Source organism: Alligator mississippiensis, chromosome 1 (assembly GCF_030867095.1).
Source record: "Alligator mississippiensis isolate rAllMis1 chromosome 1, rAllMis1, whole genome shotgun sequence".
In the NCBI taxonomy this organism is placed as follows: domain Eukaryota; kingdom Metazoa; phylum Chordata; order Crocodylia; family Alligatoridae; genus Alligator; species Alligator mississippiensis.
This window is the reverse complement of record NC_081824.1, coordinates 5,957,048-5,983,100: the sequence shown is the minus strand read 5'-3', so window position 1 is coordinate 5,983,100 and position 26,053 is coordinate 5,957,048. Positions and strand designations below refer to the sequence as shown.

The 26,053-nt window shown below is 47.3% G+C and overlaps 1 protein-coding gene across 1 annotated transcript in view; it reads left to right on the top strand.

Moving 5' to 3' along the window:
- Nucleotides 1-26,053, top strand: part of INTS9 (integrator complex subunit 9) — an 88,585-nt gene that overhangs the window by 54,782 nt on the left and 7,750 nt on the right. The window contains exons 12-14 of the mRNA XM_014610238.3: nucleotides 6,948-7,119; nucleotides 12,107-12,231; nucleotides 14,062-14,229. Of these exons, the coding sequence (XP_014465724.1) occupies nucleotides 6,948-7,119; nucleotides 12,107-12,231; nucleotides 14,062-14,229 (465 nt within the window). The remainder of the gene's footprint in view (nucleotides 1-6,947; nucleotides 7,120-12,106; nucleotides 12,232-14,061; nucleotides 14,230-26,053) is intronic.

Genomic DNA, 26,053 nt, shown 5'->3' with positions numbered 1-26,053 from the left:
CAGTCTAAATCTGCTCTCTGCTAGCTTGTGGCCATTGTTTCTTGTAAGCCCCAGGGGCACCTTGGTGAATAAATACTCACCAATTCCCTTCTGCGCCCCCGTGATGAACTTATAGGCAGCCTCAAGGTCGCCTCTCAACCTTCTCTTGCGGAGGCTGAAAAGGTCCAGTTTCTCTAGTCTCTCCTCGTAGGGCTTGGTCTGCAGGCCCTTGACCATACGAGTGGCCCTTCTCTGGACCCTCTCCAGGTTATCCGCATCCTTCTTGAAGTGTGGCGCCCAGAATTGCACGCAGTACTCCAACTGCGGTCTGACCAGCGCCCGATAGAGGGGAAGTATCACCTCCTTGGACCTATTCGTCATGCATCTGCTGATGCACGATAAAGTGCCATTGGCTTTTCTGATGGCTTTGTCACACTGCCGGCTCATGTTCAACTTGGAGTCCACTAGGACTCCAAGATCCCTTTCCACCTCTGCCACCCAGCAGGTCATTTCCTAGGCTGTAGGTGTGCTGGACATTTCTCCTCCCTAGGTGCAGCACTTTGCATACTACCCAGTCCCTTGTTTCCTCCTCCTCTGTAGACTAAGCTACTCCACTCTTTTCAGTCTGTTTATCAGGAATTCTCTCCAGCCCCCAAATTCTTCTATTTGTAATGAATCCTTTGAGACGGTATAACCAGCAACGGACATCAGAGCACCCAAAGCCCTTCTGCTCCCTCCTCGTTGTCCCCTTTCTCTGTTCTCAGAAATTTATCATCTCTCCTCCCATTTTATCTATGCATGAAATTAGTTTTTCTTAGAGGTGATTTCTTTTTTAATACAGCACTGCCACATTATAACGAACTGTGCTTATAACAAACCTCTGCTTTTAGCAGTCTCAACTGCAGGAACCTTCTTTTTTTTCATTATTACAGTGCGACAAATTGACAAACCCTGTTACAGCAAACACCCTTTTTTTTAATGAAGTTTTCTCCCAGCCCCACAGAGGTTCACTATAATGAGGTTGTGCTTATACAACCAATCCAATTGTATAGAGAATCCTACTTTTCCAGTGCTGCAGGCAAGAAACATAGGTGATTTTTTTTTCAGAGCTACACAGAGAAATTTGGACACCAGTTCCTATTAAAATGAAATACTGGGGGGGGGGTGTCCAGAGGCCTTCAAGAGCATTAGAAATCTCTGCTGTAATCTTTCACTTGGAGCAGTAGCCGGTTGCTTGGATAAGAGTAAGAACTACATGTCTCAGCTGCAAGGAAATAACATCTGCCAGTAGGACTGCAGTGAAAGCACTGATAGTAGCTTCTCAGAAAAAAGAGATGAGTGAGAGCGTTTGCTATGATGGGAGAACAGTAAAAAAGAGTAGCTAACCCATATCAGGCCAGTTTGGTCCTATACTTCTGCAGCAGTCCCAGTTTACGTTTCCCAAGTCAGTGATTTTCATGACTGGAAGGACGAAGAACTTGAAGTGAATCAACACTAGAAGTTTCTATCCCGTTAGAAACAAGATTTGCGGGGTTTGAAGGCAAGGGTGACTTGTACCTTATAGACTAACTAAATCGGAGATGCCTAAACTTTCATAAGCAACAGCTTACTGCTGCAGATGCTATGAAGGGACTGATTTGATAAGAGTCTTCAAATACCAGAAAGGCAATTATAGAGAGGAAGGAGATGGGTTGTTGTCTGTGGCTGTAGGGGCCAAGATGAGGAGCAGTGGCCTCAAACTACAGCACAGGAAATTTGAAGTTGGAGATTGGAAGGAACTTTCTCACTAAGGGTGGACAAGCACTGGAGCAGCCTACCTAGAGAAGCTGTGGACTCTCCATCCTTGCAAGTTGTTAAGAGGAGGTTAGGAGGATGGTTGCATGGGGTGGTTGAGTCAGGAATGATCCTGCCTTGAGCAGAAGGCTGAACTAGATGACCTTGTGAGGTCCCTTCCAGCCCTGCTTTTCTATAAACCCTAAGATTTAACAAACTTTTTGCAAATTTAGAAGCCTAATAAAGAGAAGTGGAATCGATCTCCCCAGAATACCATTATTACTCGCATTTTTTTTTTTTTTTTTTTTATGAAGTGACTTGGATTACGGTTCCTATCTTCAGAGTTGAAAGTGAATGGGACTTCATCTCCCACATCTTCTCAATCAGGGATGTCAAACTCAAGTGGCTTAGAGGGCCACTTTCTGTGCTTTTCAGGTGCCCACAGGCTGCAGGTAGGAGCCCCGGCACTGCAGCCAGAGCCAGGGCAGAAGTCTATAGGCCAGGTGGCCCATCTCCATGAGCAGGATCCAGCCCACAAGCTGGATGTTGGGCATCCTTGTTTTAAATTATGCCCTATGCCAGTCCCTATGCAAAGGTGGCTACTTTCTTATCTTACTGAAATGAGTTTCTCTGCCCAAATCTGAGGAAGCAGCAGCAGCTGGTTGTTCTTAAATCTTTGGCCGTGGACAGACTTTACATTTGTAGCGCTACAAGTGTCTTTGTCAGGCTGCAAAAGGCAGGGACAGATGTGCACACCCCTTGTCGCACTGTGGACATGGAGGAAGCACTGCAGAAATGTTCACGGATGAAATACAATCTTCTCTGCGAGGCTACGTTTTGTAGCGCCACATAATGTGCATAGTGCATCATAGTGCTGCACGGGGTTTCTCGGTCTACCAGCTTCCAGCTGTACCCCGCTGTCCATATGTCCCACCCAAGAGGGGAGGGACGGAGAGTGGGGGGCATTAATCGGTGCTGTGGGGAACAGCAGCAATGACTGCCCTCCTGCCTGTGGGGGAGGCATCGAGGTGTCAGAGCCTGGTCTCTGGGAAGGAGCAGCTGTGCTCCCCGAGGTAGCCAGAGCATGGATGGCTGCTGCACTTGTAGCCGCCACAAATTACTGTCTATTCACAGCCTTTGTTGCCAGTGTCTCGACAAAGAAGCTGAGGATAGACTGCCCGCAAGACTGAACCACAAGATGTGGTCCTTGTAGATGACTGATTGAAGCACTGCCAAAGTGGGACTGCGAAGCGTCCGTACCTCGCACCCTTCTGCTCTCTCTCTCCATAGCGGACTCCGTCTCCAAGGCTTGTCCGTCCAAAACCTTTCCCCATGTCCCTGCACACAGTCGCTTGAAATCCATTAGTATTTACAGGGTGATTTTGTTGGAGAAAGGAGGAATGTTGGAATTATCTCCCCAGCTTAAAGAGGCAGTTGACGGCACCCAGAAGAAATAGCCAGGAAATATCTGGTTTTTCTGATTGAAAATAGCAGAAGTGTGAGTAATGTTGATTTCGTGGTCGGAAACCCGAGCATTTTTCTTTTTGATTTTTGTTTCTTTCCTTCATATACCATCTCCCACATGCCATACTCAAAGCAATAAATAGCAGGAGTTAAGTGACAAAGTATTCTCTTCTACAGCAAAAGGCCTTTTGTCGCTGGTGGCCTGTGCAGGGAGCGAGGGAAGCAAAGTGATGTATGCATTTCCATCGATAGGAGAGATGCTGCTATCTAGAATTTTTGGCTACAGATGCACACAGTATAAATAGCAATACGTCTTGGCTGTGCTGAACAAAGAGTACACAAAGGCTACATAGATTTATCCACTTTATAGCAGGAGTTACTGACCCTGTAAATCACACCTCCTGCTTTAGAGGGAAACTTAGCCACTTGGGATTTAAAAAAAAACACAGCTCTCCACCATTGACGTTCAGCGTGCTTTACTGTCTCAGGTCTCTCTTAAGTTTTTTCAATCGATTAAAAAAATCTTTCTATAGAAAGACGTCTCAAATGCTTCCTGCTTCCAGAAACTAAAGCTTCCTGACCTGACTTTGGAAATACTTTTGACCCTAAATTGGCACAGACCATGGTTCAATAATCTTATTTATCTGCAACGCTCTCTAATGTGCGTGTCTAGCCCCTTTCCTCTTCAGATCCCAAAGATCTGTACAGATAATCGTCACAAACTCAATCTCGCAATAACCAGGTGAGACAGTTCTAGTTGAGCCCATTTCGTAGATCCAACTCTTGAGGGAAGGGGGGAGTTAATTGAATTTCATCCTTGAGATTATCAAATTACCAGGTGTTTCAGAAGTGGCAGTAGAAGGTGTCTAAACTTGTTTCTTTGCCCTTTCAGGTGGGTCATGTCATGCCGTGCTGTCATCAAACTCCCTAACTGGGGAGGGAGGCTTTGTGTCAGTGTTTGGTTGAGGTTGCCAGGAAAGAAACAACGCGTTATAGTGTAGTGAAGAGGGAAGGGGAGGCTGGGAGGGAGGTCAAGCCTACAGTGACCTGATGGTCCAACCTGGCACTGGGGGATGGGGTACTGTTGGTGTCAAAGATCTTGTGTCTATCTTTAAAATTAAAAAAGAGTAGGATTTTATGAGGCTGCCATGAAATAGAATATATTGCTGGTTTTGATCATCTCCTTCGCTTAACACAATCGCCTCCCTTCTTTGCAAAAGTTTGCGTGCTGTACATGTATGTGTATTGGAGTAGGAGATGGTGAATTGATGCATGGGTAGATTGCGTTAGGGTTTCCAGGGGGGAAAAACCATGTTACAAAATTGCCCGGCACCGAAATGTCAGTCATTATAGCTGTTTCCTGGAGACTAACAAAGCCCTGTCCTGGCCCATCACAAATCCAATTTGGTTTTGCAGCAGAAATCCCACAGCTGGCCCTATAGAAACAGGTTTTGCAACCTCAGGTTTAGGTTTTTGATAAGTCTCAGAGAGCTCCAGAGCTGCCGGGAGTGCTTCCCTTCTGGTTCTTCCCGATTTCAGTAATTTATGGGCTAAAACTTGTTTTGCCCATTGCCTGCGAAGCTGTTGTGCAGGAGGTAGCTCTTACTACTGGAGTAATGTTTAGAGTCTAAAAATTGCACTCCAGATGCTTTAATCAGAAATCTTTACCAGCCTTAATTATAGGAGCGTTTGCAAGACTGAGTGCATATTAACTGCCACAGCAGTTATTGGATGTATATTTAAATTCCCCTTCTGGAAACTGAACTGGAATTTGATATTGCAGGCAAATCGGAGGGGGGAGGGTGCTTCAGCCTATCATACTGCAAGGGAACGGAGAAATCTGCAGGTCCTTTCTCTCTACGGTGCAATCATTTCTATATGTGCCGAGGACCCCAGTGGCAAATCTGACGGGCTGTGTCTGCATTCAGTCTCCGTCACCCCAAAAGGCGCTGGTGTCGGTCCAGCTTTGCCAGCTCTCCGTTCCCACGCGGCAGTGCGGGTTTGAACTGGATGTGTAGGCAAAACAAATGGAGGACAAAATCATGCGAGAAAACCCTCTTCGAGGAAGCTGAAAGAGCAAGGGGGAGGAGAAGGGGAAGAGAAGAAAATGAGTGTTTGCACAGAGCACAGCCAGGCTGCTATCATTTCAGTGAATAAAAGCTGGAATCGCAGGCACGTTTGTACGTTGCCTTTGCCAGCGCCAACGCATTTCATTGACTGGTGACATCTAGAGATTTAGCCTGACAAATCACAGGGTTTATTGCCGCTGAACTTGATCAACAATCAGCCGCTGTCCTTGTGTCGTGGTGCTAAGAAGCTTTAAAACTTGCTCAGATCCCACATGCCCAGTTAACACTGGTTCGAAAGCACCAGCTTTCTCATTCCTTCTTTAATAAGCTTTGCGTAACACAGCGAAGGGCAGCTAATACATGAGGCTCCGGAAAGATGAGGGATGGCATCGGGAGGTACTTATCACATGTAACAATAGGGAACAATATCGAGAGGGGAGGTCTCAGGCTGTGAAGCATAGTGTGTTAGTCGGTGCGTGCGCTGCCATCTGCAAACAAGCGGGACTGGGCAGGGTTTCCATAGACTAGCACAGATATTTTTGGCAGCCTGTTACTGAAGCCTCCGTTGCAAAACCCTACAGTCCTGAGCAGTATTGCTACACTTGGCAGCAGATGTCACTAGATAGTTGTGTGTCTAAAAAGGAAAAGAAGAGCCCCCGTTCCTTTATGTAGGGAAAGGTGCTTTCCTTTCCCTCGACCTTATTTACATTTCTGAAACGGTCTACCGTTATGAAAAATCCTGCCAGGAAGTCGTTTTCTCAGTTCACCAGGTGCTGATGCTCGTACAGTCTGTGACGCGGGCAGATCAGTGCTATGGGGACCTAGCGGTAGGATGTACCAAGTGGTGAGACTTCACTGTGCGACTGAACGTCGTTTAATAAAATCACCTTCCCACTCTTCTTGGGGACACGTAGGTTGGATTTTTTTTTCAAGGGGGGAAATGGAGGCTGGAGACATGAAGCAAAGCTCTGCATTTGTGTGCCCCTGTGAGCTTATCCCATCTTCCTAAGGAGATCGGTTTCCACTGTCTGTTTAGTCAGCCTGTCTGACTTCAGTCCTTTTTAGTGCATTTTCTTTCTGTTAGCCTAGCAGAGGCCAGCCTAGTTAAGAGAGGGCATGCCCGTGTCCATTCCCCTCTTGTGGCTCAATGGCATTTGAATAAAACCCAGTGGAGAGAATGGAGTTGCACGGGGGTCCCTGCGGACAGGATTTCTCAGTGTTGCAAAGACTTCGCTTTCATTCAGGTAGCACAGAGCAGGTTTGCAGGGATCGCGAATGGAAACCCCATCTTTGTACCTGCTAGGTGAGCATGCTTTTACTCTGGAAATCGCCGAGTAGCACTAAATCCAGCCCCTCTGCAGAGGTTACCGTCCAGCTAGCACCACACGATCAGCATCTCATGTCTGGCCACAAAGACAGGACCAGAACACTGCAATTTCAGGCCGTCAGCCCTGTGCTCGGCTGTCCTGGCCAGGCCTCCTGCTAGCATCTGTGGCAGCACTGACTAAATCAGGCCAGGGAATATATAGAGCTCAGCTATGTAACATATATTCAAAACCCATCTATCTGTGGCTAGCGTGTGTGCGTGAATAGATATAGTCTTATTTAAGTGACCATTTTGTGCCATGTGTGAAAGGTCGGTGATCTCTCTCTTTCTCTCAGCTCATTCAGACAAACAAACTGAAGCACTATCCCAGCATCCATGGAGACTTCAGCAATGATTTCAAACAGCCGTGTGTTGTGTTTACTGGACACCCCTCCCTCCGGTTCGGGGACGTGGTGCACTTCATGGAGCTGTGGGGAAAATCTAGTCTGAACACCATTATATTTACAGGTAAGCTGAGTGCCCTTCGCAGGGCAGACCTGGCGAGCTGTCAGTCACTCTTGTAGGGCCAAAATGTCGGGGCTTTTGTCATTGGTTCCCCAGGCAAAACTTTCAGTGACCTCACCAGGAGCTCGTCCAAGTGAGGATCTCAGGATGACTCTAGCGACCAATTGATTTTTCCTGCATTTCATTCCTTTTAGCCTTTCAGGGTCGATTGTTGCCATGCAGAGTCATTCCTTGCCTTTTTAGAAGCAAGATCTTTGTATGCTCAGCAGTAAAAGCCCTGCAGGGAAATTAGCTCTTGGAAGCAACGCAGTTGGCTCAGACTGAACCCAGGCGTGACCAAAGCAACACTAGTCAGAAGGAGGAAATACTTTGCTTCCACCTTCTCTTGAAGGCAGTTTGGCCCCCAATTGTCAAAATAATGCAATGCATTGTGTCCTTGTTTGACTCTTGGGTAAACTTGGGCGACCAGATAACAACGACTGCCAGAGTACAAGATTGTTAAGAAACTTCACATCTGCCAGTCATAGAGACCCATGCACTTCCAGACTGTATTCCCCTTTCTCAGTGTATCTGCAGCTGAATGCAGAGGCAGAAAAAGGAAACTACCTGCCTCCTCAGTGACTCAGGCTGTCGTGAGCACATCAGGCTCCTTTCACAGACTCTAAGGCCATTATTGAAAGCCTGACCCCTAATTTTCAGAGCATGTAATGGATCAAGCTCCAGCTACATCAAGGAATGAACATGGCCTCTGAACCACCAGGACATTTGCACTCCTCTGGGATATGCACATTGCCAAAGGTTATGATAGCTGGGTGCAAAGCTTTCCTGGTTGAGGAATCCCAGTGGACACCTGGTGAATCTTCAAAACATACTGCAAAGCCCCCGAGAGAGTATTTCTACCAAAAAGTCTCTCTCTGCAAAATCTCCTTTTTTTTTTTTTTAAATTCACCCCTGTCCAAAAAGAGCACAACAAAAAACCAACCCCAGGCTGAGGTTTAATCCCATAAAGAGGAAAGTGCCAAAGACTCCATAAAGCTTTTGAGGGATTTGGCTGCTATTGATTTTATGTGGAAGTTGCTTTGATGTCAGGGACAGAGATAACTTGTAAGACGCATAAAAAGGCACAGTGAGGAGTGAAGGAGCTAGAAATGGGACGACCAGCCGCTAGATGAGCCAAGGTGAGAGAGAGCCCCACTCTTAAAGCTATTGCAAAGGCAAAGTGCAGTCCCATGGTTAAAGTGATGCTGCATTTTGTCCTTACTGAAAGCCAGAGAAGGGTTCCTTACAACGGATGAGACTGGGGACAGACTGGCTCGGATTGATTTTTTTTTTCTTTTCTTTTCTTTTTTTTTTATCACAGCTTTTTCAATGACTAGATTAAATGTCTTGGGAAATACTGAACCTTATCCCAACTTAGGGCTTAATTTAGAGTCAGTTAATGCAAACTGCAAACTGACTCCACCCAAGAAACTCAGTGGAGTTACTCAAGCCATGAAATGCTACCCTGCGTGAACCGGGGTAACCAGACCTGGCCCGTGACGAGACGGGGTTGTGTTCTGAACCCTCTCCAACATGGAAAAGCGACTCTTTAACCCTGTATTAAGTGGAGCCCTTTTGTGAAGTGCAGAAATGCAGTAGGTTTTTCTTACGGCACTGCTTTAGCACATCACTGGGGCACCTTCAGGATGCATGCGATGCTTGTGCACCAGGCTCTTAATCCATTGAGCTCCGCTCCTAATTTTATCCCTCATTTGAAACCCTTGCTCTCACGTACCCAGAGTGTTTGAGCTGGCTCAGTAACAGAAAGCAATTCCTGTAACCTGGCTAGGGCTCGTGTTTTCAATTTGTTTGCTTGTCTTTTGTGCGCTCTTTGGGGACGGGCACTCAGCAGTATGTTTTGAGCTTACATTATGGCTGTTCTCCGCTGCCAACAAAGGCTCCCTTCTGTCTGCAGAGATTCAGAGCAAAGTACTGTGGGTCACGCTCTGCTCTCATTAAACCCCAGTGTAAGCCTGGAGTGACTTCTCTGGCTTTTATTTATCCTGGTATAACAGCTCAGACTCTAATGTGCCTTATCTAAGGTAAAATCCCCTGTAACAGTGAGAGGCATTGGTTCAAAGGCAGAATAGGAGCAGTTGGATATGTAGGACTGCAATCCAGCTTTGTTCTGGAAGACTCTTTGGTTTCAGACTTTATGGTCCTCATGCTACAATTAATGCAAGAGCATTAATAATGACTATCTTGTTAAGTCTGTAGCTAAGCTATGGACAGTACACCTTTAAAAGGGAGGGGAGAGCTGCTGTTTAGGAGTGTGCATCAGGTGCTCTGCTGTACCCTGAATGCTCCTGTAGCAAAAAAAGTTAGCTAAATCACTGTACCTGTAACCCTGAATGAAACCAAATTAAAGTTGCATTGATTTGGTTAACAGTTGTGTTGCTGCAAGAGCAGGCAGGTCTAACAGCTGCATGGTAACAGCTTATCCGTGCTGATACGATCATAACATCTGTCTGTACCCTCAAAGCAGGGGTATCAAACTCACCCGGCCCTGTGGGTATGGTGAGTGGTGTGGGGCCAATCCATATGGCTGGCCCCACAGGCTGGATGGGACCCACAAAACCACACCTCCCCCAGCACTCCTCCATGCTGCATCCAGCGCTCCCAGTGCTTGCTTTGGGGCATGCACTGAACACAGCACCTACCCCAGCCGGTCTGGGTGCATACCACGTGCAGCACTTGTTCTGGCCAGCGCAGGACCACAGTGGCTTGCCCGGGAGCGGCTGCGAGGGGCCCTGCATGCAGCGCATACTCCACAGCAGCTGGAGAGGGCTCCATGTGCAGCATGCATCCCAAGCCCTGTACATGGGGCTGATCCAGGGTACACTGCATGCTTGGTGTGGGTCCATTCGGGGCAGCACCAGGGGCTAGATAATGGGTCTCCATGGGCCCTCTTCTTGACACCCTTGCCTTAAATACTCAAACCTGGGACGGAAAGCCGAGGATTAGATCGCACGCCCTAAAACAGCAGCTACGGCTGATGGCCACAACTTGAAATGTGAGCTACCCTTGGCGCTGAACTATCCTCAGTGGGCCAAGGAGAGGCTGCGTTGGATCTACAAGGGTTTCTTACAGTCAGTTTAACTTGGGTTGTGGTGTCTTTGCTATGGAGCAACACCTGTTTTCCAGGCAGGTTTTTATAGAGTCCTGGAGTTTGGGGCTAAAAGGAACCAATAGATCATCTAGTTGCTCCTCTTGTTCATCACTACATGTTTCTGTTGTTCTTCCTAATAACATGGGTCGGATTAAAGCATTTTGGTGCTTTTCCTTATCTAAAAAGCTAGACCTACACTTGCATACTTCACAGTTCCCCCCTTTTCCAAGTTGGCTTAAATAATAGCAATGGTGGTTCAGAGAGCTCCTCAGCTACTTCCTCTTGGACTGTTGGATGGAAGTTGTGTGGGTCTGTTGACTCGAACGCTGCTTCACACCGCCTTTATTACAAATGAGGAGACGTTCTGTTCCCTCCACAACATCCCATGGGATAGACGGTTCCTCCAGCTTTGTGCAAAATACAGAAAAGAAGCATCTGTTGCTATGTCCTCTCTGCATCCCTATTTACAATGTGACCATCTGCCTCTAACAAAGGATGTGCACCTGACCTGGAGATTTTGTTGTTTGTGCTAATGTTCGAAAAGGCCCTTCATACTACATCCTCTTGATGCTGATAGCTTATTTACTTCTGTAGCTGCCCTATCAGGAACTGACATTTTAAAACTTGTAGCTTATATTCATTAGCCTCAACCTCCCTTTTTCCTTTTTTTTTTTTTTTTTTGCACTGAGTTTGCATTTGTTCACTTTATTGCCAGCTCCACATCTGCTTTTAGCCAGCATGGCTTTTTGCCCAGCATAACTTTTTCATGCTTGTGGATTCATGGCTTTTTGTGTCCCCTATAGGACAGCCTTGAACAATTACCAGTTTTCTTAATACTTCCCACTTGAAATTTTGTGTTCCCAATCAGTTGTGCTGACACCTACTTTGCACTTCAGCAAATTGGCCCTTTTTACATTTCAGATGTATGCATCGCTCGTTGATGCTATATTCTGTTCTTACAAAATAAGTATAACTGGATCATAATTGTTGGTACGTAGCCAACCACAAATTTTTATGCTGACAATAAACTCTTCTTTATCAGGCAGAGGGAGGTAAAATATTGTTATCCGATGTTGGGGGCTGGGCCTTCTGTATTAAGAAGCCTATTTTTATAGAAGATTGTTACTGATGCATGGTACATCCATCGTGCATTGCACCCGATACTAGCAGCTTTCAGTCCCTGCTTACCTGAGCTAGAATTAGACTGGCACGATGGATATAAAAAGGTCCGTATGCCTTTGCCCTGAGCTGTCCGGGTCTTTCTCAAATCTCTAGGGTTGCAGTGAAATATTTGGTGACTACTTCCTTATCCTTCCATGTGTCCCACACTTCTCACAGACTAAGAGAAACGGAATAATTGTGATGGGAAACGGGAGAGCAGTATATGTTGCCAAGGATGACATTTATACAAAGCTGTCTTGAAATATGGAACAATTGTGCTGTGTTTTATGTCGGGCTGTAAAACTAGGCCATTTGGGTTGGTTTGTGACACTTAAAAAATTGCGAAACTTGGGTGGCTGGGTTTTTTTATAGAGGATCTGATAGAGTAAGAGATGTCAGTTTTGCCTTGATTGGATTTGTTGTAGAAAAATCAGGCAATAATGCTTTCAAATGAAATGGAACTGCACTGTTGTTTGATTGAGATAAGACTAATTGTGGGCATAATTTTCATCAAATTAATGGGAAATAACGGCATAGGGAGGGAGAGAGATCCATAACTGAATTACCTTTCCAAACAACAGTTTGTTCTAGCATCGGGTATGATAACGGGGAAAAGAATTGGGCAGTCTTTGTTCTTAAAAGACATCTAATAGCTTCATCATTTTTCCCCCCTCTTTTCAGAGCCTGACTTCTCTTATCTGGATGCACTGGCTCCTTATCAGCCTCTGGCTATGAAATGTGTTTACTGCCCCATTGACACAAGACTGAATTTTATTCAGGTGTCCAAATTACTCAAAGAAGTCCAGGTAATGAAATCTCTATTGCTTTCTCTTCTGTTTCACCACACACACTGAATAGAGACTTTCACTTGGGATGACCTTTATATTAAAGCAAATGGCAAAGCCACGCAGCACAAGGAGTCTGGTTTCCTAAAGAGAGCCCAAGTATGTGCGTGTCTTCTCCCTTAACATCCTGCACTGAAACGAGTGCAAAATGGTGCCAGTCCGTGCAGCTAAAATATGTTAGATCTGTAGAGCTCAGTGTATGGAGTAAGTCCATAGGTTTAATATTGCACATTCCTATCAGTCTCTTAAGAGCTTATACAGACAGTCATTTTTCCCTCGGGTTTTTTTTTCCTGTTTGCTTAAATATGCTTGGAGGTAGGTGAAACATAGGTAAGGCCTCAGGGTGCAAGGGGTTGATGCCCTCAGCATCAGTACTGTCACTAACTGCAGCTGATTCCTCCCTCACCTAGCTCCTCAAGCCTATAGCTTAGTCCAGTGTTTCCCAACCAGTGTGCTGTGGCACAAACGTGTGCCGTAAGAAGTCAGCAGGTGTGCCGCGGAGTTTTGCCATGGCGATGAGCTCCAATAGGTATGACGATGGGGAATGCCTTTACAGGTGTGTCGTGGACAATTTTTATTAATGTTAGTGTGCCTTGGGCTGGAAAAGGTTCATAGATTCATAGATGTTAGGATCGGAAGGGACTTCAATAGATCATCGAGTCCAACCCCCTGCATAAGCAGGAAAGAGTGCTGGGTCTAGATGACCCCAGCTAGATGCCTATTTAACCTCCTCTTGAAGACCCCCAGGGTCGGGGAGAGCACCACCTCCCTTGGGAGCCCGTTCCAGACCTTGGCCACTTGAACTGTGAAGAAGTTCTTCCTAATGTCCAGTCTAAATCTGCTCTCTGCTAGCTTCTGGCCATTATTTCTTGTAACCCCCGGGGGCGCCTTGGTGAATAAATACTCACCAATTCCCTGAAGCTAGGTGAGGGAGGAATCAGCTGCAGTTAGTGACAGTACTGATGCTGAGGGCATCAACCCCTTGCACCCTGAGGCCTTACCTACGTTTCACCTACCTCCAAGCATATTTAAACAATTCCCTGACAAAATGTTCTTCCTGACTGATGCTTTCAAAGGGGAACCGGGAGAAGATCCCAGCAGGCCAGACCGGAACACCAATGTCTCTTCTTTCCAAACAATGACTTGTCTACACTGTCTTCTCACCACATCGCAACCTGTCCCTTCCCTCCGTGAGTGGTAGCAGATCTCACTGCCGCCTCCTTCCACACATGCCTCCTCTCACGTTCCCCTTTGCATACCTTGAGAAGCCATGCCTCTGCGGTGACCCTGCAGCAAACAACCAATTTAATAATAATTCACTGATGTGTAGGTAACAAGCCACGAAGCCTCTAGATTATCCTTTTGGATAGCATATACAGCCTTGTGTTGTACTTTGATGCTCGTCTTTCCCCTCAGTGCTCCATTGTGTTCTACACCCATCAATGACCTTTTGTCCCTGTTCTGATGGAAAGCTTTGTGAAGCGCAGGGCCCACCTTTAATTTTTGTTCAAATGGCACCTAGGTTAATTAACTGTTAATGGTGAAGTGATGCCAAGGGCCCTCTTGTACTAGGCTTTGCAGAAATTCATAACAGACTGTCTCTTCCCTTAACAACCTACTCCAGTCCTGATGAAGGTCCTGTGAATGCTACTGTAATACAAATAACCTGCAGTATTGATGTATGCGGTACCAACCTTGTAATTGCAGTGTCAGTTCTTGCAGTCCATACAAGTACCAAGGCAAGGCACGCGAACAAGACACCTGTATCTTCACCACTATCTTCTCTTCCAGCCTCTCCACGTCGTTTGTCCAGAGCAGTACACCCAGCCACCACCCACGCAGTCCCATCGCACAGACCTCATGATAGACTGCCAGCCACCACCAATGTCCTACCGCAGAGCGGAGGTGCTAACCCTCCCGTTCAAGCGGCGCTACGAGAAGATTGAAATCATGCCAGAAGTGAGTGACAAAAGGGAGATAAAGTGCTCTCTATCACCATATCTGTGCTGCTACCCAAGCTGTACTTGTGCCTAAGACTTCATGTGAGAGTTAGGCGGTTCCCATAGAGCAGCAGGCTGCACTAAGAAGTGCTCTTTAGGTTAATCCCATTCACACTGCATGTTAATGGAGTTTGAAGGGACCTTGGTGGGATGCTAAACATAAATTAAGATTAATTATCCTTTGCAAGGGCGTGGCATACTTCAAACCATGTAAGTGTTCATTCTCATTAGCAAGCATGTGAGGCAAGTAACATGTACATTTAGAAACCAGGTGCTCTGTATAGGTGCAGAACTGGAGACTGATGCACCCTCCTTCCTTTGTGCAGTGGTATCTGGCTATAGTTTGTATACTCGGTGCACACTAGTGAGTGGCTCAGAGTGATAATTGTTTCAGTAAATGGTTAATTCTCCTGGAGAACAACAGGTTACTGGGTTGCCTATAACCATCTCTAACACATGCCACGTATGCCTGTAACATCTATCAATAATTTATTACCCCTATACATTATATATAAATGTTCTCTCAATATACTATGTGACCCATATTCTAACGGACGTGATCTTAAAATATTTTGACAAACTAATCCACGTGGATGTGTCCTTGAATCAAAAGGCCACAGTAGGATTTTTTTTTACAAGCAGACTTTATAAGCCCGTGGGAAGACCTAAATTAAATGGGTCTGCTTTTCATTGGAGGACAGTTGAATCATAGAAAATGAGGGTTGAAGGGACCTCAGGAAGTCACATCTAGTCCAACCTCCTGCTCAAAGCAGGACCAGCACCAACTACATCATCCCAGCCAAGGCTTTGTCTAGCTGGATCTTCAAAACCTCCAAAGATGGAGACTCCACCACCTCCCTGGGCAACCTGTTCCAGTGCTTTATTACCCTCCTGGTGAGAAAATTCATACTAATATCCAACCTCAATTTCCCTTGCTGCAGCTTGAGCCCATTGCTCCTTATCCTGTCATCTGCCCTTACCGAGAACAGTCCAGCTCTTTGCAACCCCCCTGCAGGGAGTTGAAGGATGCTAGTCAATCCCCCTCGGTCTCCTTTTCTCTAGATTAAATAAGCCCAGTTCCCTCAGCCTCTCCTCACAAGTCATGTCTTCCAGCCCCCAAAACATTTTTGTCACCCTCTACTAGACTGTCTCCAATGTGCCCACATCTTTTCTGTAGTCGGGGGTGCCCCAAAACTGGACAGAGGACTCCAAATGTGGCCTCACCATTGCTGAATAGAGGAGAAGAATCACTTCCCTCGATCTGCTGACAACACTTCTACCAATTGAGAGGGATATCTTGGGTGTTAACCCTAAAGGCAAAACAACAGAGGACAAACTATACCTGACTAGCAAAGACCCGCAAGCCAGGCACTCAGTCCATCACCACCACATTATCTGCCTCTAATTTGCGCCTGGAGTCAGCCCAGTGCTCGGATTATCACTGGAGGCAAGGAGGGATTTTTAATTGAAAAATATACTTGGATGCAACTGCACCGTAGCATGTATATTTAATTATTTGGGGAAATTTGCATATTTATTGGATCCTATTAAACCTAGGGCTAGCAAAACATGGCTTATGTTCAGCACCATGACCAAAACAAGTCTTGTGCTGTCAGGGCAATGCTCGCCGCAGCGCATACAGCCAGCATGAGGCCTGCCCGCCATTCCAGTTGCACTTGTGCCCTGAGGCTTTACCTAAGGGTTTAAGTGGGCCTTACATGGTGCTTGCTCCTTAGGTTGACTCCTGTCGCAGAGCTGAATAATGCCCTTTGTTGAAAATAGAGAGGTTAACTGCCAGGTAAGTATTACCAATAAGCATTGATGAGCACTGTCTCTTAAATGCATACATTTCAGAAAGAGAGAGGCTGGCTTGGTGGTCAGAGTACGTGCCTGGTGCTTGAGAGATCTGGGTTCAATTCTCTGTCTGACCTTGGCCAAGGGTGTTCCTACGCTACACCTTGGTGTTGTTGAGAAGAGATGCTACAATCCTAGCCATGTTACAGCAACTGAGCATCCCCATAGTTTCTCGGTGCTATAGGGCATTTGTACGCACGTTTGCGCTGCAACGCAAAGTGCTTTTAAAAGCACCCGGTGCTGCAGCGTACACAGTTGCATGAGTGGCAAAATGCGCGTCAGTGCTGAGAAAATGGCAGCAGCACGCTTTTGAACTAAAACACATTGGAAGCATTTTGGTTCAAAAGCACACTGCCGCCATTTTTTGCACGCTGATGCACATGTCACTGCTTATACAACTGCATGTGGCATAGCGCAGCACACGTCAGCTCACATGCAGAACAGACTCGATTATTCGGATCTCCAGCATGTCACTGGACAGAGTAGGAGTTTTGATGGGATGGGTGCCCAAGAAGGGTGGCTGTGCCTAAAGGAAACGATCCTTTGGGCACAAAGCAAGACGATCCCCGAGCGAGGCAAAAGAGGGAAAGGGGCCAGGAGGCTTCCATGGCTGACCAGAGAAATCCAGGGCAGCCTAAGGGCCAAAAGGGGAGCACATAAAAAGTGGAAACAGGGTGAGATCACTAAAGATGAATATACCTCCTCTGCTCGTGCTTGTAGGGAGGCAGTTAGGCGGGCCAAAGCTACCATGGAGCTGAGGATGGCAACCCAAGTAAAGGACAACAAAAAATTGTTTTTTAGATATATAGGGAGTAAAAGGAAGGCCCAGGGAGGAATAGGACCCCTGCTAAATGGGCAGAAGCAATTGGTGACAGATAGGGGGGACAAGGCTGAACTCCTCAACGAGTTCTTTGCCTCAGTGTTCCTAAGCGAGGGACACGACAAGTCTCTCACTGGGGTTGTAGAGAGGCAGCAGCAAGGCGCCAGACTGCCATGCGTAGACCCTGAGATGGTGCAGAGTCACTTGGAAGAACTGGATGCCTTTAAGTCGGCAGGCCCGGATGGGCTCCATCCGAGGGTGCTGAAGGCACTGGCCGACGTCATTGCAGAGCCACTGGCGGGAATATTCGAACGCTCGTGGCGCACGGGCCAAGTCCCGGAGGACTGGAAAAGGGCTAACGTGGTCCCCATTTTCAAAAAGGGGAGGAAGGAGGACCCGGGCAACTATAGGCCGGTCAGTCTCACCTCCATCCTTGGTAAAGTATTTGAAAAAATTATCAAGGCTCACATTTGTGAGAGCCCGGCAGGACAAATTATGCTGAGAGGAAACCAGCATGGGTTTGTGTCGGGCAGATCGTGCCTGACCAACCTAGTCTCTTTCTATGACCAGGTTACGAAACGCCTGGACACAGGAGGAGGGGTGGATGTTGTATACCTGGACTTCAGGAAGGCCTTCGATACGGTATCCCACCCCATACTGGTGAACAAATTAAGAGGCTGTGATGTGGATGACTGCACAGTCCGGTGGGTGGCGAATTGGCTGGAGGGTCGCACCCAAAGAGTCGTGGTGGATGGGTCGGTCTCGACCTGGAAGGGTGCGGGCAGTGGGGTCCCGCAGGGCTCGGTCCTTGGACCGATACTCTTTAATGTCTTCATCAGCGACTTGGACGTGGGAGTGAAATGTACTCTGTCCAAGTTTGCAGATGACACAAAGCTATGGGGAGAAGTGGACACGCCGGAGGGCAGGGAACAGCTGCAGGCAGACCTGGACAGGTTGGACAAGTGGGCAGAAAACAACAGGAGGCAGTTCAACAAGGAGAAATGCAAAGTGCTGCACCTAGGGAGGAAAAATGTCCAGCACACCTACAGCCTAGGGAATGACCTGCTGGGTGGCACGGAAGTGGAAAGGGATCTTGGAGTCCTAGTGGACTCCAAGTTGAACATGAGCCGGCAGTGTGACGAAGCCATCAGAAAAGCCAATGGCACTTTATCGTGCATCAGCAGATGCATGACGAATAGGTCCAGGAAGGTAATACTTCCACTCTATAGGGCGTTGGTCAGACCGCAGTTGGAGTACTGCGTGCAATTCTGGGCGCCGCACTTCAAGAAGGATGCGGATAACCTGGAGAGGGTACAGCGAAGAGCAACTCGTATGGTCAAGGGCCTGCAGACCAAGCCCTACGAGGAGAGACTAGAGAAACTGGACCTTTTCAGCCTCCGCAAGAGAAGGTTGAGAGGCGACCTTGTGGCTGCCTATAAGTTCATCACGGGGGCACAGAAGGGAATTGGTGAGGATTTATTCACCAAGGCGCCCCCGGGGGTTACAAGAAACAATGGCCACAAGCTAGCAGAGAGCAGATTTAGACTGGACATTAGGAAGAACTTCTTCACAGTTCGAGTGGCCAAGGTCTGGAACGGGCTCCCAAGGGAGGTGGTGCTCTCCCCTACCCTGGGGGTCTTCAAGAGGAGGTTAGACGAGTATCTAGCTGGGGTCATCTAGACCCAGCACTCTTTCCTGCTTATGCAGGGGGTCGGACTCGATGATCTATTGAGGTCCCTTCCGACCCTAACATCTATGCATCTATGAATCTATGGACAAAAAGGTATGTAGTTCCCTGTGTGTAAGGAGGAGACTCTCCGTATGCCCAAAGAAGAGTGTTTGTGCCCGAGAGCTTGCAAAGAACAATTTTTCCAGCTATTTAGTTGGGCTAATAAAAGATATCACATCCACCCAAAGAACCTTGTCTGCAGAGGGAAACGCTTGTCTGCTCCTTTATCTCGAACGTTGGGAGGAGAAATTCAGAGAGACTGAGAGAGGCTCTGGTCAAGGCACTGCATCAGTAGGGTGGATGAACTGACTTCAGCTGCTTTGTTCCCCTCAAATGTTTTCACAAAGGGGCTTGTTCACAGGCACGTTGGCAGAAACGGGCGTTTTTCTCGTTCAACCAAGCAGCTGGAAGTCAGGCATCCGCTCGGCGCATGGGAAGAGATCTCTTGCACTGTCAAGTGTCGCACTGTAGATACCAACCCCTTAGATCAAATTGCTTGGAGTGTGATTTTTCTTTTTGGACTGAACTGCTAGTGGGACAAAACCTGAGTAGACCAGGCCCCCTGTGTAACCTTGGGAAAGTTGTTTCACCTCTGTGTGTCTGCTTCTCCTACTGTATAAGGGAGGAGAAATGCTCACCTGTCTCCAGGAGGATTGGGAGGATCGTGATTCTCTGTGATTCCATGAAATAATTAGGGACCGTGGAGGCCAGACCTATAAGGAAAGACTGAACGAACGAGTGTTGTTTAGTCTGGAGAAAAGAAGACTGAGGAAGGATTTGTTAACAGTCTTCAGATAACTGAAGAGCAATTATAGAGAGGTTGGAGTTGGGCTTTTCTCTGTGATGGTAGAGAACAGGACTAGGAGCAGTGCCTTCAAGCTGCAGCAAGGGAAATTTAGGTTGCAGATAGAGGAACTTTCTGATTATGAGGGTGGTTAAGCATTGGAGCAGGCTGCCTGGAGAAACTGAAATCCCCCTCCTTGGAAATGTTTTAAAAAGCAGGTTGGATAGACGCTTGGCTGGGATGGTTTAGTCACGGACGATCTTGTCTTGAGCAGGGGACTGGACTAGATGACTTTGTTAGGTCCCTTCCAGCCCGACTTTCTTATGATCCTTATGTTCTTATGACTAATCTATTAACGTTTGTGAGTCACTCTGACACCACTTTAAAAAACTGCATAGAAACATCTGTTAGTAGACAGCTGGCTGGTTACTTCTCAAAAACAAACCCGAAACCCAAAATCAAATGATATAACCAGTTCTGGGATACAAAACTATAGTATGCAGGCATTCCCAGGGTGCGGGGTGCCAGGGCTTGGGACGTTTTGATCTAGAATTAGGAAAAAGTCTCCATGTAAAAAAACAAAACAAACAAAAAACCAAAAACCAAACCTTTCCTCCATCGTATCCTGCTTAGCAGCACGAGCCCTTTCTCTCCAGCTAAGCTCCGTAGACTTTCCACCTGCACAAAGAGATGTGTCCAAACTTGTCTCAATTCTTTAACTGTATGATAGGCAGACAACCCCAAAACCTTGATCCACAATTTCAGTACCACCAGAGTCATTTTACTGACGCAGGTGATGAAAAGGTGTTTTCTCCCATACATCCCTCCAAAAATATCCCAGCTCCACCCTGCATTTGACCGTTTTGGGGTCTATTACCCTGGTAGAAATCCATGGATATCCGTGGAAGTCCATTTCCACTCTTTGAACAGAGACCAAAAGACTCTTTGTTATTAATGAGATTTACACTTCGCCCAACCATTTTCTGAGAGAGGTTTCAGCTCTCCATGGCATGTAGCGAGGCTGGCTCTCTGGAGTATTTTGGAAGCATTCTCCACTTTGTTTAACTGATTTGTTCCTCTAAGCAACTGCACATCGCTTTAAAAAAAAAGAAAAAAGCAGCTTCTGAAAATTGGTTGGGCATTGTCTATTCACAAGAGGATGAGGGAGAAATGGAAAATACCTTCTTGGAGCAAACGAATAAATTGAACAGTGGCTTCTGAGTGAATGAAGTAATGAAAGCGGAGTCCCAGTTTGAACAGTGGTGCATATCACTTGACTTTGGCAGCAAGCTGTCTGATTTTAGAGACTGACATGTTTTAAAGTACTCGTATTTGCAGGCTCTTTTGGGCAAGCCAGGGGTGTGCGCGCACACGTATGTGAGCCATGTGGCCCATAGGGATGTTTAGAAGCTACTGCAGAAAATAGCTGAGGGAGAAGCGCAGCCCCTTGGCAAGCGGTTTTCCTTCTGTAGCTCACATCCTCTGCACTCTTCAAGCCCTCTCCTCCTCCTCTTCACACAGGAGCCTGCCAGTTTCTTTCAAAAGAATTGACATATCCACTTTCTCCTGCCCCCTCTTTGCCTTTGCCTCCCTGTCATGGATACAAGAGTTCCCCATCTTTGACCCTCTGCTTGTCCCAGTGACCCCTTCCCATCCCACCTCCAGACTTAACTTATTCGCCTTCTCATCTCCTTCCTTGCTTTTCTCCTGAACCTTTTATTCTCCTTTGACACCCCCTTACCCCACGCGCACACAATACAAAAATGTTTGGTCTTTACCATCTTTAAAGTGCATAAGATGAATACATGGCCCCGTTTGCCTCTGCAAGTATCGCTCCCCTTCATCTCAGGGGTTGCGCTACCTCTCCAGTTGCATCCCATGCCCTCACCAAATCTGCCTTTTTCCAGTGGCACCCTGCTGACACCAGTCTTGCCGAAGTCTCTAATGATTCCTACTTGGCAAGAGCTCAAAACCGGCACTCCATCCTCACGCGTCTCAATCTTTTGGCTGCCTTTGACCCTGGATCTTCTTAAAATCTTATCTTCCTTGAAGAGTGAACCTCTCTTCTGGTTCTCTTGCTGCTTCTCATCGCTTCTTCATTGCATCCTCCAGAGGATCCTTCTCATTCCCCCTCTCTCTTCCTAGAGAGCTCTGTCGAGTACTGTCCCTGGCCCCCTGCTCTTCTCCCTCTGCACTTAATACCAGCTGCAAACATGCATTCAGTTCTCATATCTATGCTAATAGCTCTCACATCTGCCTTTCTATGCTGTCTCCTCCTGTCCATATTAAAATCATGGCCTGTCTGTCTCCTTGTGGGTGTCTAGCTGTAAGCAGAACATAGGCAAAAGAGCTCAAACTCTCTCTCTCTCCCTCTCGCATCCCTCTCCTCCTGCATCCCTCTCTCAGATCACAGTCGGCAGAGCTACCCTCTTGCCTAAGGACCCTCGCCTGGGCATCCTTGTATCTGTTGCAATGAGCTCTTTATAAGTGCCTTGTATAGCCCTGGTTTAGGGTTGTTGGTTGTAGCTGTGTTGGTCTAAGGATGCAGGCAGACAAGGTTCTTTGGGGAGATGTGATATCTTTTATTAGACCAACTACAGAGTTGGGAAAATTGTTCTTTGCAAGCTTTGGGGCACAAACACTCTTCTTCAGGCATAGGGAGAGTCTGTGCACTCTCCTGGCCTGTTACAGGGTGCATTTGGTGTTTGGGGTACAGTGCCTCGTAGCTGAGTGAGGGTGTGAAGTGGAAACTTTGGGGTTTCCTTGGGCTATCAATTCCCTATTCATGTCTCTTGAACACAATGGTTGGAGATGTTTTCTATGGCATCTCTAACCCAATACATGGTTGATACCGGAGAATGAATCACTCCAGAGATACCTGGTTCGATGTTCTTCCTTTATAGCATCCACTTCCGCCACTGTCGGAGACAGGATCCCAGGCTAGATGGACCACTGGTTTGACCCAGTATGGCACTTATGCTTTTATGCCTGTGGATACAGGGGACTGGACTCGATGGCCCAAGAGGATCCTTCTTCCACTCCTCCATTCCCATGATCTGTACAACTTCTGCTTCTTATGCTCCAGTTCAGTCTTGCAGACATCTGTGCTGTTACTTCGATGCCGGCGGGTTGCACGCTTTTGGAGGGGGGGATCACTGTTGTCTATATTCAGTTTAGAAAACTAGCCACGTCCTCATTCAAACACAGATCTGTTCCAAGTAAGCGCAATATCTGAATTGCATGGATCTGTGAAATGTTGGGGCTGGGGGAGGGGGAGAGCACTTTTGGCAGGTCACCACAAAATTCAGGTGGTTTGACCACTGATGTGGCTTGATCATCATCAGTCTCTTGAGTTCCCATTGCAAGTGCCAGACCCTGTTCAGTTCCAGAAAGTGCAAGCCTGAGAGAGAGATTCAGGCACGGGGTATGTTAAGAATGAACTTATGCTCCAAGAGCTCGCATTTGCTGTCTGCATGTGAAGTCACAGCAGTGAAACTTCCAAAAAACAAATTTTCTCTATGCTGTTACCAAGCTCCTGTGGTCATGCTGACAAATTTAATCTTTCACAGGCTGGTTACTTTTATTGGGGTTCTTTTTATTGGTTTCTGTTGTTAATTTTTATTAAGCAGGGAAGAATTTTCAAGCTGGGACAAACCAAACTTTGCAGCAAACCAGAATCTGACTTGCCAGCCCTCGTCTCAATAAATACTGACCCTTGTCTCCAGCACTACCACATCATCTGCTCTTCAGGGGCACTGGCAGTATGAACAAAAAGAAAATTGCAATGATACCAGCATTTTAATGCAGCCCAATTGCTCATCCATAAATAGTGTTCAGAGCAAAGTATCTGTTCTTCGGTGACTTTCATGATGTCAGCAGGTGGCATCAGGGTGGTGGTGATGACTAGGATGTAGAAACTCTTCTTGCCTTGATGGGGAGGGAGTTCAATCTTGCAGGCAAAAGCATAACAAGTTTCAATGACTAAAGGTTGAAATTGGACAAATTCAACCTTGAAATAAGACGATTTCATAGCCGTAAGGATAATTAAACAGTGGAACGACTTCCCAAGGGAAGCGGCAGACTCGCTATCACTTAGCACATAGGCAAGATGAGACATCTTTTTAGAAGATGAGCCATCATACAGCTATTTGGATCAATCCTATACCCGTCTATGCAGGAGGTCAGGCAAGGTGATTGCATTGGTCCTGCCAGGCCTCAGTCTCTGAATCCTTGGATGTGATGAAATCACCTTTTGGGTTTGGGTCAGTGAGCTTCTATAGTAAGAAAATCAGCCAATTCTTAGAGGAGGCTAAGAGATGAGTTGCTAGAGAAAGTGAAGTTAAATGCCCATTTTGCAGTCCTGCTTGACTGTCAGAGGCTAGTATTATGATTTACTGTCTGTGTGGTTAATGCCCTAATAGCTGGTAATAACGGAGCACTTCACTGATAGAAGAGGCGCTCTTTGAATATAGCTACAAAGCTCTTGTTTTGCTCCCTGGCCTTACAGCGGTTGTCACTTTTTGCTGCCGCCTTCATTCAAACCAATTCAATATCGATTCCACCAGGTGAGGGGGTGGGGAGAGAAAGCGCCTTCGATCACTGCAAAGCACAATGCATTACACCACCTTGAGTGCTGGTATTTCTAGCTCCAGGGACCAACCTAAAAACACTGACAGTCTCCCTTGCATTGTAATACTGAGGCCTAAATAACTTGCTTTCCCATGGAAACTTCTGCCTATCCCTTTTGTAAAGCTGGATGGCCTACATCGTAACAGAGACGGCGGGTAGGATGTACTTAGCGCTGACCCAACTCTGCTCCTGTTGGAGCTAGCCTAGTGCCATTTAAACCAGCTCTTTATTCTGGACTCTGCTGTGGGCTCGTTAGGTAACTCAAGCAAGGCTTTTAATACCTCATTTCTCCCATCTGCAAAACTAGATTAATCCCCATCTTTAAAATGCACTGAGAACAGCTTGGGGAGGCAGAGGGACAGCTTGATGTTACTTTGAGGCAAGGTAGCAGGTGTTTGACATGAGAAGCAGAGCTCTTCTGGTACTAACTAAGCAGATGAAGTTTTCAAGAGAGCTCAGGCACTTAAGTCTTCTCAAAATCTGGCACCAGGCACGGCCACCAACCTTGCAAATGGCAGCAATCAGCACTTAGTTGAGAGCTATCTAGCTAAAGCCTCACCCGTGTGAGGCTGGGGTTGTGGTTGGGGAGCGGGACACAACTCTGGGGGAAAATGGTGATGTTGAGCCAGGCCCCTGCAACTAAATGGTTGTGCTCATCCTTTTTCATGGGCTAGGACAGTGGTGCTCAACCTTTTGATCCTGTGGACCATCTGCAGGTTGGAACAAGGCTTGGGGCCTGGCACTGCCCCTTCTGTCCCCTGCGCGCTGGGATTGGGTCCCGGGGGGCTGGCACGACCTCCTCCCAGTGCCCCATACTGGGTTTGGGCCCTGAGGTCCAGCGTCACCCCAACCCTGGGCACTGGGGTCAGGCGCTGGATCCAGTGTGCAGGACCTGGAGTTGCACATGGGTCCAGACATTTAGCAGCAGGGGAATTATACCATCACTCCCCCGCCACAGATTTCTGAACCTGTGGGGAGCCCCGCAGGCCAGATGATATGGTGCCCCAGGCCAGATCTGGCCCACAGGCTGGATTCATAGATTCATAGTTGTTAGGGTCGGAAGGGACCTCAATAGATCGAGTCCGACCCCCTGCATAGGCAGGAAAGAGTGCTGGGTCTAGATGACCCCAGCTAGATACTCATCTAACCTCCTCTTGAAGACCCCCAGGGTAGGGGAGAGCACCACCTCCCTTGGGAGCCCGTTCCAGACCTTGGCCACTCGAAATGTGAAGAAGTTCTTCCTAATGTCCAGTCTAAATCTGCTCTCTGCTAGCTTGTGGCCATTGTTTCTTGTAACCCCCAGGGGCGTCTTGGTGAGTAAAGCCTCACCAATTCCCTTCTGTGCCCCCGTGATGAACTTATAGGCAGCCACAAGGTCGCCTCTCAACCTTCTCTTGCGAAGGCTGAAAAGGTCCAGTTTCTCTAGTCTCTCCTCGTAGGGCTTGGTCTGCAGGCCCTTAAACATACGAGTGTTCCTTCTCTGGACCCTCTCCAGGTTATCCACATCCCTCTTGAAGTGTGGCGCCCAGAATTGCACGCAGTACTCCAACTGCGGTCTGACCAGCGCCCGATAGAGGGGAAGTATCACCTCCCTGGACCTATTTGTCATGCATCTGCTGATGCACGATAAAGTGCCATTGGCTTTTCTGATGGCTTCGTCACACTGCCGGCTCGTGTTCATCTTGGAGTCCACTAGGACTCCAAGATCCCTTTCCACCTCTGTGCCACCCAGCAGGTCATTCCCTAGGCTGTAGGTGTGCTGGACATTTTTCCTCCCTAGGTGCAGCACTTTGCATTTCTCCTTGTTGAACTGCATCCTGTTGTTTTCTGCCCACTTGTCCAACCTGTCTAGATCTGCTTGCAGCTGTTCCCTGCCCTCCGTCGTGTCCACTTCTCCCCATAGCTTTGTGTCATCTGCAAACTTGGACAGAGTACACGTCACTCCCTCGTCCAAGTCGCTGATGAAG